This window comes from Miniopterus natalensis, chromosome 19 (genome assembly GCF_054644295.1).
Source record: "Miniopterus natalensis isolate mMinNat1 chromosome 19, mMinNat1.hap1, whole genome shotgun sequence".
NCBI classification, from domain to species: domain Eukaryota; kingdom Metazoa; phylum Chordata; class Mammalia; order Chiroptera; family Miniopteridae; genus Miniopterus; species Miniopterus natalensis.
In genome coordinates, this window is record NC_142099.1 from 24,032,294 (window position 1) to 24,049,346 (window position 17,053).

The 17,053-nt window shown below is 40.6% G+C and overlaps 1 protein-coding gene across 3 annotated transcripts in view; it reads left to right on the top strand.

Moving 5' to 3' along the window:
* Nucleotides 1-17,053, top strand: part of PLA2G4A (phospholipase A2 group IVA) — a 122,711-nt gene that overhangs the window by 33,276 nt on the left and 72,382 nt on the right. For 2 of the 3 annotated variants that reach the window (XM_016224670.2, XM_016224671.2), the window contains exon 3: nt 1,678-1,759. In XM_016224670.2, coding sequence (XP_016080156.1) covers nt 1,678-1,759 — 82 coding nt within the window. Of the gene's footprint in view, nt 1-1,383; nt 1,556-1,677; nt 1,760-17,053 lie in introns of those variants that run through there. The other variant, XM_016224673.2, reaches the window with a different exon arrangement.

Below are 17,053 nucleotides of genomic sequence, written 5' to 3' on the forward strand. Positions count from 1 at the left end.
TTAATGCTATATACTTCCCTCTAAGCACTACATTCACTGAATCCTCCAAATTTTGATAAGTAGTAGTTTCATTTTCATTTAGTTCCAAATATCTTAAAACTTCTGAAGTCTTCTGAGACCTCTTTCATATATGTTATTTAGAAGTATATTATTTAATCTCTAAGTACTTTGTGATTTTTCCAGCTATCATTCTGTTACTGATTTCTAGTTTAACACCTCTGTAGTCTGAGAGTTAGATGCTGTATGATTGTTCCATGTAAGCTTCAGTCTAATGTGTATTCTGCCATTGCTGGATGAAATAGTCTACAGACGGCAATTCAATCTGGTTGATTGATGGTGTCATTGAGTTCAATTATGTGTTTACTGATTTTCTGCCTGCTGGACCTGTCCATTGCTCTTAGAGGGGTTTTGAAGTTTACAACTATAGTAGATTCTCATTCTCTCTCTCTCTGTTTTCTCTCTGGTGAGGGAGTGCATGCATATGAATTTTAGCTATAATATAAGGCCGCACTCTTAAAAAAAAGGATTCATGTTTTCTTCATGATTGATCATTTCACTTATGTAGCATAAAACTTTGGCTACTCAAAGCTCTTCTAAATACAGAAAGAATTTCTCTTGAAATATTTTATATGCTTCTCTGCCTTTACAAACACAATATGCTCATTGTTCGTGACTTCACCTCATCTTGTTGGTATATTATGAATCTGGACACTAATTACTTTATTGATAGAGAGATATGTTCAGAAACTGTTGAATGCTCTATAACTTTTGATCCCACTAATGCTGGTCTTTATGACTCTCTGTTTTTACAATATTTTGCTACCTATTTGTTTTTAGACTGTATCACTTCTCACTATTATCTGTATTTTAGCTTCTTTTTAATCAATTATGGTTAAGCAAGTCTATTAAATTAAGAATGGTAGGAGTAGCTTATAAATGTGGGCCTCTTCTAAGATTAAACAAAAATGCTTGAGCTTTAGATAAAGACTCGTAATCTTTTCAGTTGCTCAGAGAACTGTGTGAGTTCCTGCTTTCCCATTCTGTTTTGTTGTTTGATAACAAATTTCTAGTTAGGTGTTTAATAAAGTTTTCTACCTGTTAACTTTTATGATATACATGCAAACTATTAAGCTAATAGAAACTTTAAACACTCTTGCAAATGGTGTATGACAAATGCATTACAATTAATATAAGTAGTTACCTGATTTTGCCTTGGGTCCAAAGGATTTTGAAATGTCTTGCCAAAAAGGACTTTCATTCAACAGTAACGATAAAAAATAAACAAACCTACATAATGTAAACATCTCACTCTGACCCCGCTTTCCTAAGGCAGGGCTTCTTAGTCATCCAGTACAAAACCCCATTGTGCTCCTAGAAGGACTCCAGTCCTGATTTACATTTTTCCCAGGCGCTTGGTAAACCTGACAGCAGAGAAGTCCTAGTCCTCAAGCTGTAGTGACACTTGAAAGCATGATCTAAACTCCTCACTAATTCTGTGATGGGAGAGAGGAGAAAATCCAAAAAGGAACAGCCTGCAGATCAAAGAATGTTTCTGGTATGCACATGACTTCCTTTCAACTAGAATATTTTTAATTCATCTCAAGGAAACGACGAGACCAATTTACTTGGATTCTATATTGGAAACTTATTTTTAACTTACTATCATTTTCTTTCCAGGTGGAGCACCAGTATTCTCACAAGTTCACGGTAGTGGTGTTACGTGCCACCAAAGTGACAAAGGGGGCCTTCGGTGACCTGCGTAAGTGCCTTTGTTTACTTTTCGGTTGCAAAGTAGCTTGAGTTCCTCCATAAGCCAGGGCTGTCTCTTCTTTAAATGTGGTTTTCTTTCTCTAGATCTCTGAACGGTAACATTTTGAACAGTTCTCTGATGCCCTTCTCTCTGTTGGAATAGCATTTACCTTCACTTAAACTGAGAATACTTGAAGTCAGACAAAATGACTGTCTTATGACATGCAGATCTTTGGAATTCAAAGAAATTCTGTTTAACTCTTTTGAAAAAAGTACTAAGTTGACCTTGAACAGAGCCGCCTCTGTGAGGTATTGTGGCTATAGGATTTTAAAAAATGCAGTTTCTCTAGTTCTTATGCCTTTGAGTGTGTCTATTATGTGTGGAAATAGTTACAGAAATTGGCATAGGACGGTTTGAAATGATATGAACCGGGGCCTGAGAATACTGTTGAATTGGCTTGGTGGACGTTTCCTTTTCCATGCTCTCTCCGAAGAGCAGTTTTCCAGGTTAATCTGACCACTCAAATGGCTGGGGATCATTGGGGCGGGAGTACAAAGAAAGATGGGTAACTATAATGATGATGAACTTGGTGAAGTTTTAGATTATTGCTAAAACATGGGAATGGCAGTGTACCTCTCAGAACAGGTTTTGGAGAAAGAACAGAGAATTGAATCTTTCAGCCTGGGAAATAGAGAAGAAAATAGGAAAATAGGCAGCCAGGTTGAGGAGGACACGTACTAATATGACAAAGACGAAGACTGAGATTTTATCAGAGGCACAATGGGAAGACTCTGGTGGCATTTGAGTCATGAGTCACATCATTGGATCTTCATTTAAAAACATGTTTGTATTGGCCACAGTCTGTGAAATGTATTGGAGGCGAAGGTGGAATATGCTTTTTATTTTGAAGAGTAGGAGGGACTTGAGCTTGTTGAAATCAGGATGAAAATGGGCCGATAGAGAGACGTTAAATACTAAGAAAAGGTGAACTCGAGCGCTGTGCTCAGGACTTCAGTGAATGAAGAAGGGTGTCCAGGGAGTTGGTAAAAGTCGTAGAAGGAAAGAGGCGAACAGGAGGTAGAATCGAATGGCAGGAGTTTGGATGAGCAGTGATTTTCGTGACAGTTTCTTCAAATCTAGGGGTTTATATTCTAAATTTTGCTTCGTACCTGGGTCTAACCCATTGAATCACTCCTTCGGTAATGTTCTTCTTAAGTTATTATTCTTATTTTGCTTTTTATAATTCATGGCATTTTCATCATTAAAATGCGAGTTTGCTGGAAGAAGGGCTCCTGTGGGAAAGAAGCCACATCAGAAGCCGTATTTAAAAACTGGTGTCCTTCCTGACCTTGAGAAAGGCACAGGCCTTGCCACTCCAGGGGCTGTACTGTTAGTTAGAAAAGCGATTCTTAATTCAACTAAAGACCTTGACAGTTACCTGCCAGGCACACGAGTTACTGACTTGGTCTGACTTTAGAAAGATAGTCAACTCTTACAAAAGTGGCAGCAAACATTTCCTATCAGCGTGGAGCTCAGCCGTGTAGACAGTGCATGTTGCTGCTCTTAAGACGAGCCCGGTAGCAGCTCAGATCCTGTGAGTCCCCTTCAACCGGCCTGGATCCGATTCCGTAACCGCTTCCCCATCGGCTGCAGGCGCCTTGGCCTTGGCTGCTTCTAATCAGCACAGGGGAGAGAGTGACGCTGCAGGTGGCATTTTAAACCTATTTGAGTTGACATTGAAAATAATACTTAAAAATGAGCATGAGATACTCATTCATCTCATGAAGCAGGGGGCAGGTACATTTTGGATCCACACAGTGTGCACAACACAGGTGAGACCCCTTGATCCCTAGAACCTTCTTTTTTAAGGTGCAGGACCCATGGAAGGAGTAGCCACCGGAGATTCATCGCTGCAAGGGAAAGGACAGTGCTGCCGTGCTCTGTGGAACTTTTTATTCCGCATTTGTAACTTGATTTTATTTTGTTTGCGTTATCACACAATTTTTTTCCATGACGGGAAGGAATTATTGCCAACCTTTTAAATCACCTTACTGAGTTTGCAGGCGCTCGGGAAGAGATAAGGGTAGAGAACAAGGGAGAGTCACCGGGAAGTGAAGGCAGGGATGAGTCAGTATGAAAACGTGAAAGGACGTGCCCGGCGCAGACACTGTGAGAAGCGGGAGGAGGCTGTAGGGAGAAAAGGTGTGGGCATGAGCTGCCCCTTTCCAGGAGGAGCTGTGATGCTGCTGCTGGTGAGCTTGATCTGTACAAATGACCAGATAGGCTGAACTGGGGATGTTTGTGTATAAAAGGTCTTTAAAGACAGACGAAGATAGCCTGGGCGGTGTGGCTCAGCGGTTGAGCATCGACCTAGGATCCAGGAGAACGCGGTTGGATTCCCGGGCAGGGCACAGGCCCGGGTTGCAGGCTCGATTCCCGGGATGGGGCGTGCAGGAGGCAGCCGATCAGTGACTCTCATCATTGATGTTTCTCTCTCCCTCCCCCTTCCTCTCTCTGAAATCAATAAAGACATATTTAAAACAATGAAAAAAGACAGACAAGGATAGAACTATGCAAAATGTCTACAATCTGCGAAGACCGAGATAACAGAAACCTACACTCTCTTCTGTTGTTGACAGTGTCTGCATTTACTTAAAAAGGCAGATTTCCAGAAAGTTTCGCGTGTTGGTTAAGAACGACGTTAGTATTGGGCTTTTCAGCTTTGCCTGTGGGGGCTCTTGCAAGGGACCACACAAATCAGGCCATTGTTTCCTGGTAAAATACCTATATCTGCTCTTCCTTTTCTAGATAATAGTAAGATGATATCTATGTTTTACTTTGTGCCTGATAAGCCTGTTCTAAAGAGCTTCATTTAGAAATACCATACCACCCCGTAAAACATCATAGTGAAATCCGCAGCACCCCATGAGCTATGTTTGGAGGGGTCAGAGCTGACATCTTCAGCATAACATCTCACTCATTTCCTTGTTTCCACCCGAGGGCTGTGGGCCATTCCAGAATAGACAGCACCTTCCCAGACACAGCTGCTCTTCTCAGTGTGCTCCAATGTATCATTTCTACCCAGTGCCCAGTGCCCCGGGCCCAGTGCCAACCCTTCCCTGCGCTCTGATGCTCACGTCCTCTGGAAAGGTAGTTTGAAGTTCCAGTTTGCACCTGACTCACCATAGTCTTATTTTTAAAATAGGTAGTTTGCATTAAGTTGGCTGTATTAACATAGTTCTCACTCCTGAAGCTTCGGGACGTTGTAGTAGATGTAACGTGACCGAGGGCATGTCAGCATCACGCAGGGTGCTAAGTGCTGGGTGGATGCAGAGTAAACTCTGTATTCTCCACTGTTTCTTTCCCCTCCTAACAGAAGATATGTTTGCAGAATGACCTCAGTGACAGTAAAACTGCAGTTGGTAATAAAGTTTTCTTTGTGCGCATATGAAATGAAACTCTCATCCATGGTCACAGACCTCATTTTATAACCAAATGAAGCAGCTGGCACACTGTGGTGGCTTCCTCCCTGAGTTTCTGCTCTTTTCAAAAAGTGTTGGGGAAAATACAAATGGAGTAGGATATAGGGGAGGGTAGTCCCAGAATCCAGAACTGGATAGAATCAGGTTTCATTCCCTAAGATGAAACCAGAAGAGGAGTACCGTAGGGTTTTTGAACCGATATAATGCCATACCCTGATAAATATATTTAACAGCCTAATTATGCATATGTGCTGAGGATTCTTGTCTGGTCTCATTGGACACTAACCTCTTTCTCTTTACAAAATTTGCGTCATAAACATTAGGGCTTCTAAGGATAGTTGTAGGATTGCAGATGGATTTACTTTCCTTAAGTATTCAGGAGACAACAGAGCTTAATGCCAACATTTAAATTACTATAAGAAAAATGAATACACTTGGGAGAACTATAAACTCATTGTATTTAAACCAATTTTTATAGGATCGTATCGCTTAATGTCTTAAGGTACTGTTTTAAGATTTCTTGAGAACGAACCTTCTGCTTCTATTTTCAATAATGTCTGTGTCTGTGCATAAATGATGTTTTATTTCAGATAAACTCATAGCAAGATCTGTATCAAGTTCCTAATTTTTAAACGGCTGGGTCATTTGCAGGTCTGAGGCTGACCTAATCTCCCCATACAGTGCCTCTCAAATGTTAAGGTCCATGCGAACCACCAGGGGATCTTGTTCAAAATGCAGATTCTGACTCAGTTGGTCTGGGGAGTAGATTCTAACCTCCAAGTGATGCAGACACTGCTGGTGCATGGACTACATTTTGGGAGACAGGATCTAGGCAATTTCTTCTATTCTGTGTTTGCTTAGCCTGAGTCTACACAACTTATGAGCAAAGAAGACTTGAAATATTTTAAAGTGGGACAAAGATTCTAAGGTTTTTGGGCTTTGCTGATTTTACTTTTTTAAATGAGATAACCATAAACAACTTAATACTTTTTATTTTTAAAATTCTTATAGAGGATTAACGACCTGACTTGTTACATTATCATTGAGAAGTATAATAGAAATAAACACGAATGCCTTAAATCTGTATCACAAATACATTAAGAAATTTTAAATTCTCTATACTGTAATTATGATTATGTCAGATTGCAAAGAATGGGAAAAGCAGGGAATGTTTTTATTGTCTCAGAGGTCACAGTGCGTACTTCAAGTTAAATGATCAAATGTACGGAGTGTACTGTAAATGCACGCACACTCACAAACACGTTATTTCCCTCATACAACAAAGATATCCTCCATAAATACTTTACAGTGACTTAATTCTCCCTCTTTCTAACTTGTGACTGTGATATTTGAGACCTAGCTCAGACCCCGGCAGGGTAACTCTCAGTGCTCTGTTTTTAACTGAACTGCAACATTGGGAAGTAGTTTCCCCTCCTCTGCAGAGAGCTTCGTGGAGATGGGCCACACCTGTGGCATAATGTGTGTTGACCGCATAAAGTTTACATCAATGCTTATTATTGAAAACAGGGCTGTTCTGCAGAACAGAAATTTAAATGGTCACCTTTCACGTATTGTCAGAGGATATAGGTACGAAAACAGGGTGATTCAAGTGGAATGGGCAATTTTGCAGAGTTCTGCACCACCTGACTTCTTGTGGGGACTCGTGAGAACATTGGGTGTGTACCCCTTGTGGTCTTGAGGAAAGAAGAAGCACACTGGAGCTTCACTTCCCCTTCAGGGACCTTGGTCTAGGACAAATCCGCAGCAGTGCTGGCGTGGAGCTGGCGACCCAGGAGGGATGCATCTGGAGTATCTGTCAGATGATTTGAAATAAACATACAGTCCCTTTGCAGATTGATTCTTACTATATATTCAGATATAAACTAGCTACCAAGCACTAAATATTGGCACACATTCCGTTTCTTACGTTGCGCTGTGTTGCTTTTTATGTCTCTGCCGTTCAATGGAGCAGTTACTCTAAGAGTTAACACATCGCAGTGCAGGGCAGGGCATAGTCTCTCGATTACTCAGGTCCATGAAATCTCACCTCATCTCACATGATTTTTCAAAATCTCATTAGTTTGGACTTTCAGCCCCTGCTCGCCAGAATGGGTGGGAGAGTGTGGGTGGTCTCCCCTGCCCCATGGTCCTACGGGCATTCTAGGTACTCAGAGTTGTCTGTAAATTAGGAGTAGGGCCTGTTGTAAGGCTTAGTGGCTATCATCACCGGCATCAAATCTTTAGGTAAATGTTCTCGTGGATTCTGGATTCCACTTTTGGCATTTTCACTGAAATGCCTCTCAAAGTAGTCTTCCCAGTGATCACATGCCACGCCAGAGAGACCCTAGCACTGTGTTCGAGGTGACAGTGCTTTGAGTCCAGCCCCCATGGCCATCCTGTGGTTACTATGCCAAGCGCAGTGCACAAGGAGCATGGCTTTCCAGCACTTGTAATAACTTAAGAAAATCGAAACCCACTGAAGTTTTAAAAAAGGTAGCCCTCTTTCCTCTGGTCTTGTCTCTCCAATGCAGCAACCTCCATCTACTCACCCCTGGGACCACCCAGAGGCCTAAACCTCTTGAAAGGACACAGCTCTCCACACAAAGTGTTAATAATTCCCTGGAAAGAAGTTCAGAACTCACCCTTCCCACTTGTCAACATTGGGCGAGAGGCAGGGTGTTGGGTATGTACCTAGAGAAACGTCCCCTATTTAATCTTTCAGAAATCTTCATCAGCAGCAAGAGCAATGTAGACATTAGTATGAAAACACGCTCTCCTCTTTAGAAGCCATTCTTGTGATCAAAATCTCCAGGGAAGAGGCAGAGTGTATTTATGAAAAATCATGTTCTGCAGAGCCCAACACTACTCACTAGTCCTGTGTCCTTGGGCGAGTTTCCTCTCTCTGTCTTTCTCTCATCTAAGAGTTGTGAGAATTCAATGTGCTGACATAGGTGAAGCACTTGCATGCCTGACGCATAGTAAGTGCTCAATAAATATTACTTCTTAGTGTTAAAATATTTCAGATATCAGCATAAGACATTTATTTCTTAAATATAACCTTGATATGAGCCAGAGAATATTCCTTATGGATAGTGTGTGCACGGGGATAATTTTCAGTTTTTCACCTTGGGGGCAAGAAATACCCATCGTGAATTTCAATGTTGAGCAAATTAATAGATCCTTCTTTTTTTTAACTTGAGAGAAACAAATGGTGGGATGATACTACTATTGTCTAACTGATGCTCTTGGGCACAGTTCACTCCTGTGCTGCCCTGACAGCTGTCCAGGCTTCTGTTTGGCACTCATCAGACAGGAGTCTGATCATACCCGGGGAAGACTGGGGCCCGTCTTACTCATTTCTTAGAAAATAGGCTCTTAGCCTTGAGTCTGGCATAGTCGTAAGATCTCAGAGAATTTTGGATCAATAAAAAAATACATAAATGTATATAATTATATCTTTTTTCTTGGATATTGCTTCCTTTTTTGGCCTCACTAGAGAGAGAATTTTAAAAATAATTTTATACTCCATTCCTTGTGGATAATAAATACCTCTGATTATTTCTATCCATAGCTTTCTAGAATTTTCTTGAGTTTCAGTGTACAGAACTTTGTGTCACTTTTGAATTAATCTAATTAAGCATTTTTGGATTAATTATGGAGTGCCAAATATATATATCTTTGGAAAACCAACCGAAGACATTATATACTCCGTAATTATGTGTTTCGATTATACAGTATTACTGATTTTGAAAATTGTTGGCAATAAGCTTTTGAGAAGCCTTTACAACTTGAATGGATATTAAGTGTTTTATAGTTTAATATTTTCATATGTGGAATACATGTGGGACATTTCAACTTGGAGAAAAAAATCACAAGAAAAGGTTGTAAAAATGGGATTGACGTGGTATGTCTAATACACATTACTTACGGACCTTGGCTATTTTTTAATGGTTTATGTTAGTGAATAAATGTCACGTAGCAAGGATCGTGCCTTGCTTTAGTGCAGTGGTTCTAAACTGTGGGTCCATTTTATCTCCCAGGGCAGGTTCAGCAATATCTGGAGACATTTTAAGTTGTCATAATTGGGGGACCCTACTGGCTTCTAATGGGTAGAGGCCAAAGATAGTGCCCCAGAGCCAAGAATTATCCAGCCCAAAATGTCAGTGGTATCAAGGTTGAGAACTCCTGTTTTAATGAAAAGGAGGAATTATTTTTGCATAGAGTGTAATCCACATACATAGTTAAATCCATATAGGTAAAATTAATAATATAAATAAACATGTTTCATAATATTACGTAAGAACATCTGGAGAATTACTCTTCCTCTCCAACCTAAACAGATTCCAAGAACATCCCTAGATTATAAACCTTTAAAACATTCCAGGCATAGATACTGATTCCAAAAGTATTTTTGTTTTCTTCCAAAAAAGTATCATTGAGATTTGAGTAGAAGGGCAATGCAGGCAAAACCAAAAAATTCATTTCTGTTTTAGATCTGCATTTTGCTTTCTCTGTGTTGCTCTGCAATCTCTCTCTGTTTTCTCATGCATATGAACATTTTTACGATGTCATTTTTACTATATGCCGGATGGTAGCCCACCTCATTAATGGACTCGGTCAATCGTTAGTACGCAATGCACCAAGTGAATCGAGAGTAGATGATACCGGTCTTTTTTCCTAACGTCCATTTGGCTGGTGGTACATTCTCATAATCTCATGTCCCTTTACGAAAGGAGGCATGTGACCTGAGAAAGCACTAATCTAGACCTGAGGCTGTGAGCAAGAGGGGAAATGAAAAAGAGAGTTCAGATTGGAGACTGCTCGATAAAGGGATTGCAAAATAGTGTTGATAAAATGACTTTGTACTTTCGAATGGGAAAGTATTCTATGATGATTTGAATTCCTAGACGATGCTGTCGCTGGTGTAAGGGCTTTGCTCTTCTCTTTCCGGTATATACAGAGTCACTGCCAAAGTTCTGTTTTACTAAACCACACTGAATTCTCCACCAACCCTTCCAGCTTGTGTATTCCCAAGCAATTTGCAGGGATTGCCTGTCAGCATCTGGAGCCCTCACAGCTCCAGTTTTGAGCCTGTTCTGGAGGGAGCAGGGCTGCCACCTATAAAGAAGCCCGTTAGCACTCTTCTTTATTCCTTGGAGTCAGTAAGGGAGCACACTGGGATTCGAGGATTAAAAATTAAAATTATTTAGCGTCTATTTTTTGGAAATAAAGCTTGAATACAAATGCACTTGGACGAAATGACTGACATTGATGTATATTAGAAAGGAAGGTGGACACTTATCACCCACGAGTAAAAAGAAGTCCGAGAGGGGTGACTGTCGTGCCTGTGATAAAGGTCACCTCTTGGACAGTATTGCTCAGGGCTGGCTCATCAACCATTATTTCAGTAATATTTATTATGTTCCTCTAATGTTTCAGACTTTGGGCTAGACTCTTGCACACAGTAGTGAGTAAGAAAGATGTGGTTCCTACCATCATGGAGTTTACAGTGTAATAGAAGCAAAAATAAGTAAGCGTTATTAGTGTTGGTGTGTATGAAAGAGCAAGCAACTTAGCTTCAGAAGGACTAGGTTAAAGCCCCTTCTCTAAATGACCTCACTCAACTTGCTAGGTGCCTCTGTGTCTCCATTTCTGTGGAATTATTTTTATTTCATGCAGATGTATATAAATGAGTCCTCTAGGGAATATAATTTGCAATGGCCAATTTTACCAAGTAGGAAAGCAGAGCAACTGAAGATGATGGGCTTTAAAGGATCTGAGATTAATTAGACGACAGGATTGATGTTGTACCTGAACATTAAATTTTTTAAAGGGTTCACTCCCTTTTCCTAATAGAAACTTGGAAGAGATAAAAAAGAAAAAGTCCACAATTTTGTGGTGAATTGAGGAAGGGAGGGCATTACAATGATAAAAGATACAACGAGGAAACATCTAGAGAAACAGGGATTCACAAAACAATGATATCTTGGGCATGAGAGGAGAGACTTGCCCAAGGGTGTTGCATATATGCCAAATAATGTGAAAATTGAGAAAAAGCTCATTGACTTTCACATTGAAGTTACCATAGGGGGTTGGTGATTGCCAGCAGCTGGGGGTAGGGTGGGGGGAGATGTCAGTCAAAGGGTACAAGCTTCCAGTTATAAAATGAATAAGTTCTACCCATCCTAATGTAGAGCATGGTAACTATAGTTAACAATACTGTATTATATACTTGAAAGTTGCTTTGAGACTAGATCTTGCGTTTTCTCACCACAGAAAAAGAAATGGTAATTATTCGAAGTGATAGAGGTGGTACCTAACCCTACTGTGGTAATCATTTGGCAGTATATAAGTGTGTCGAATCATCATGTTATAAACCTTAAATTTACACAAGGTTATATGCCAATTATGTCTCAATAAAGCTGCCAAAAGTTACAATAGAGAGAACAGACTGATAATGGTGATAGAAGAAGACAGAGCACAGTAGGTTGGAAACGTATGGGATGATGGGATTTAGAAACACGACATGCAGACAGCATTTATTTTTCCAGAAGCGTTGATGGAGGAAGGTAAAGATCTTGAAGAATTTGCAGACAGTAAAGTTATGTCTGTTTTTTAGGGTGATCAGTGTTATAGACCGAGAGAAAGTAGCCAGGGCAAAGCAAACCTGTATAGATTACATTTGGGGTTGGGGAGAAATAAATGAGAAATCTGTGAGAGAAGGTGGAATGGTGTGGAGTTGAGGGAGAAGTATATGGATGAATGCTTTTTCTTCTAAGACATGAGGGAAGAACTTAAGTATGAATAAATACATTTTAAAACTATAAATATGTATAGATTAGAAGAGTACACCCAGTCAACTCCTTCTGTTTCCCAGTGAGGTGAGAATCTGAGTTGTGTCCTCAGATGAGTAGTGAGCAGGGCAGGTGACTTGAGAAAAGCAGTAAATGCTTTAACAGACATGTGAAGAACCAAAAAAATAAAAATAAAAAATAGGGATTAATATATGTTTGGTCAAGTTAATAACTAAATGGTCATTAAACTATGCAGCAGTAAGTGATAACAGAGCATTGATTTCCCTGAAGAGCGATTTAGAAAATGCAGATTAAATTAATTTTAAAGTGTCTGAAGGGTTGGAAGTTGCTGAGTGAACTGGGATTTGAGGGACTAGAGCTCAGGGAGAGGAGAAGTCACTGAAGCAGTCTTGGTGTGGGGCAGGCCGTTGCCCCCTCCGACCACTGCCGAGTGCAGGTAGGTTTGGGAGTTGATGGGGATGTGGGAAGGAGCCAAGCCCTGAAGAGGCAGGGAAAACACCAGGGCTTTGGCAATCTCAAAGGACTTGGGGACATAAAAGGTAGGTTTCAGGACCAAGTCAGTTAGAATTGCAGGGGCCAGAGCCCCCAAAGAAAGGGAGGCGTAGAGAATCCTGAAAGTCAGTGCTTTCCCTCGTGTGTGAGCCACATTCCTAATCTGCACAGGGCAGCAGGCTAAAAAGGAAATACAAAATATCTGGAAACAGAACAGAGGTATTGGCAGCCTCACGGTGCTAGGGAGGGAAAAAAACTGGAGTTTGGAATTGCCAAATGGAAAAGAGTTCAGTAAACACCCTGGGCTCTCCTTGGAGAAGCTGTGCGTGGAAAGAACAAGACCTACCCTGAGCCTCGCACAGATTTTAGTTAATTCAACATTCGATTTAAACTGAGTTCCCTGCTACTCTCACTGCCTGCCAGAAAATAAGAGGGGTCTCTACGGAGGTAGGTCTTGCTCCCCCCACAATTTTTTATTAAAAAGGTCTGGTGTTCAGTCCAGGACTGCCAAAAACACACACACACAAAAGCAAGATCAGGAAAAATAAATAGACCTGCAGATGTTGGATATGGACTTTAAAATAACTAAGATTAATATGTTCAAGAAGTAGATGGAGAATTGTACCAGGAAACCAGCTATTGAGACAAGAATCAAATGGAAAATTTAGAACTAAAAACACAGTAGCTGAAATTTAAAACTCAGCAGATGGATTTAGCGTAGTTTGAACACAGTGGAAGAGAGGGAATTAGTGAAATGAATAGGACAGTAGAAAATACCCAGACTGAATCCCAGAGAACAAAAATGGAAATTAAATATAGAATAAAAGCATAAGGAATATCTGGGATGTGATTTAAAAAGCACTGTGGCTAATAAAAAATAAATAAATAAATAAAAAGCACTGTGGAGGAGAAAGAATGGGGCAGAAGGGATATTTGAAGATATAAAGGCTGCGATTTTTTGGTAACTGATATACTATATCAAGCTATACATGTGTATGTACTCTGAACCCAAGGATAAGTACAAAAAAATACCAACCTTGTGTGTATCGTGGTAAAACTGCTGAAAACCAAAGACAAAGAAAAAATTCTGAAAGGCACCCAGAGGAGAAAAGACAGGCTCGAAAAAGCAAAGAACAGACTGAATTTCTCTTCAGAATATCAATAAAGACATATTTTAAAAAAAACACACATGAAGAAATATAGAACCTCGTATAGTCCTAAAGGATGTGTGAATTCTATGCCGAGATACCATTACATATCCACCAGATGTTTAAAGTGACCAGACTGACAATGAACTGTTGGGAAGGATGTGGTGCCATGTGGCTGTTAACGTCAGGCGCTCAGTAGCATAACAATCCCGTGTCCAAGTAGTCCCATTCTTAGAAATTTCACCACAGAAGGCTACATACATGTGCACCAGAAGCCAGGTGCAGGAATGTTCACAGCAGCCCTATTGGTAATAGCCCAGATTGGAAACCATCCAAATATCTATCAGGAGTGGGATGGATAAACATTTTATGGAGCTTTCACACAGTGGAACAGTTTACATCAGCAGTAGTGAATATATTATTCTAGACGTGTCAATGTGGACGAATCTCACCAAACAAAGCCGGACCTGAGAGTATATATTGATTCTATTTATGTAAAGATTAAAAAAACAGATAAAAATATTCTATGAGGACAGATAGCAGGGTGGTGTTCACCCTTCTGGAGCGGGTGAGAGAGGCTTGGAGGGCTGGTAATGATCTCGATCTTGATCTGGGTGGTGGTATCATGGGTGAGTTCAGTGTATGAAAATTCAACAAACTGTACAGTTACGATCTTCTAACTTTACTGCATGTATCTGACCTTCAGTAAAAGCTTTATATTACACTGTTGTTGAAATGTATACGTTTATATTCGGGCTAACCATCACCTTCCTAGAGTGTTTGCCAGCACCTCGGGGAGCGTAGTACAGGGAGAGTGAAAATCTTGGCAGTCATAAAAACTTTAAGTTTTTAATTTAAGCCTTTAAGTTTAGAAGCTTTAAGTTCTCTAGGTAATTACCATTATCATTAAATCATAAAGATTTCAAAGGAGTGACCGACCACATTGGAGAATAGTATTCAGAGGCATTTCTTTCAAGAAATGGCTCTTTGAGTTTTGATCTTACTATGACATTCCTGCTCTGATGGTAACTGAAGCAGAGAGCTTGACTATCAGCCCATCACCTTGAACAGATTTCCAACTAACACACCCACGTGAGCTTTATTCTTGGACTTGTTTTCATGTGGCCACTTGAAAATGTATTTAATGGTTGGAAAGAAACAGAAGTGAATTACTGGGTTTGCTTAATATAGTCTGTGAGCAGAGTAACTCCTGAAGGCCAGTAACGGTGTTGACTTTTCAATGCCAGAATGTTTCTGCCCTTCTGTAGGTGTTATTATACCATCATTCTTCAGATGGTATAATAAAATACTTTAAAATCCCATTTTTCAAACTCCCATGCACGAGAATAGTACCTGGTCAAGTTGTTAAAATGCATTTGCAAGCCCTTGTTGAAAACTGGTTGAAGATGCAAGGTGTCTCTGTTTTTAACACCGCAGATGACTCTGTGAGGATAGTTCAGTGAATTGCATTTTGAGAAACGGCTTTAAGCTCAGCACGACTATCATAGCTATTCAGAATGTGATATTTTGATTATGAACTTGGGGGTACTTTTCCTTTTGGGATTTTTTGCTGTTTATAACAAGAATTGTAACAGGTGATGGGCTATTTTTACTTGAAGTGAAGGGGTTAAGTGGCTACTGAGAGAAATGGAAATGAGAAAGCAAATGGAGCATATTTCAAACAGAACTTGGAGCTTAGAAGTTGCCATTGGCTTTTTTTCTTTTCTTTTCATGAAATGGTCTTTTTTTAAAAAATTTATCTTTATTGTTAAAAGTATTACAGATGTACCCCTTCTTTCTCCATTAACTCCCTCCACCCTGCACCCACCCTCTGCCCCAGGCCTTCACCACACTATTGTCCAGCCATCAGCTTTTTAAAATATATCTTTATCGATTTCAGAGGGAGGAAGGGAGAGGGGGAGAGAGAGAATCATCAATAATGAAAGTCATTGATCAGCTGCCTCCTGCACTCACTCTGCTGGGGATTGAGCCCGAAGCCCCGGGCATGTGCCCTGACCGGGAATTGAACCTGGATCATAGGTTGATGCTCAACCGCTGAGCCACACCGGCCGACCTAGCCATCAGCTTTTAATCCTATAATATATATTTCTCAGACAAAGCCTAAATGACAAGTGGGCCTGTTATTAATTAGGGCACTCCTTGAACTACTGAGGCCTATGAGGGTTTTATAACCCTGGAATTCTAAAGCTATCCTGGTGCGTGTAGCTTCACGTTATCTCTGTAGGAGCCACAAAGATCTGTATCCCACACCCCCAACATTTTTGTTTGCCGAGATTTAAATAAAAGGATGAGACATAAGAAAGTCTCTGCCCACACATTACATCTCTGCTTTACCACCTGTTTGGAACTAACCAAGGTGAAACTGAATCCATTACTCAATACCCAATTACCCAAAGGCATTAATTCACAAAGCCATGAAATAAATGCATGGGAGAAAAAAACACACAACCCATTTCTTTTCTGCATTTGACTTTTCTTTCATGCATTTCTAAGAACTTCTCTAAAGCACTGGGCTAAATTTTGCAACTGCTTTCCCTTTTCAAAGCTGCCCCGAGTTACCATGCCAGTGAAGATTACAGATTACACAAAGAAAGTGAGCTATGCGATTATCATAATCCCATTTTAAACTAGCCTCTTAAATCATCTTTGCATCCTGCATGGCCTGCCACTGCTACAGATGCTGCAGACCAGCAGTGATGCAGCTTGCAGTGTCCAAGTTTGCAGCTGTCAGTGGCCTTTCACTGCCCAGCACCCTTTCCCGTCTTAACTTTGAAGTCTCTTGCTAATGAAGCTAGAGGAGAGACTAGAGACACTGCCGCTCGTGAGCAACGTGTTAGAGTATTGACTTCACTGAAAAGTTAAAATAAGAGTCCACAGCGACAGCTTTGAACAGAATTTCCGTTTTTTTTTTAATAAAAGGCCCGTTGATGGTTTCACATAGAAACGCAGCGTTGGCCTCTAGAGCGTGTGACGCACTGAGGGTCCCGAATAGCTGAGAAGATGTATCACTGGGTGACTTAGGCCACTTCAACCTGTGTGTTTTCCTTTCCGGTTCCTCCCAAGGAGCTTCACTTTCTGCTTTCTCTTTCTTGCTTGGCCCAAGAAAACCGCTCCCTTCACCTCTTGCAAGATTCAGATAAAGACCAAGCCTCAAAAGGCAATTCCTCCACCTACGGTTTGAGTTTGTGTTTAATAAGCTGGGTGACTGAGTTACTAGTCACTGGCTTACTGTACCTACTTGTCTCCCATTTACCCCTGCCTCTAAAATTAGGCTCTTAGTGCTTGACTCACTTCCATAATTCAAATCTGCAGTTTTGTGTTTGGCTCCCAATCAAAGCTGAACTG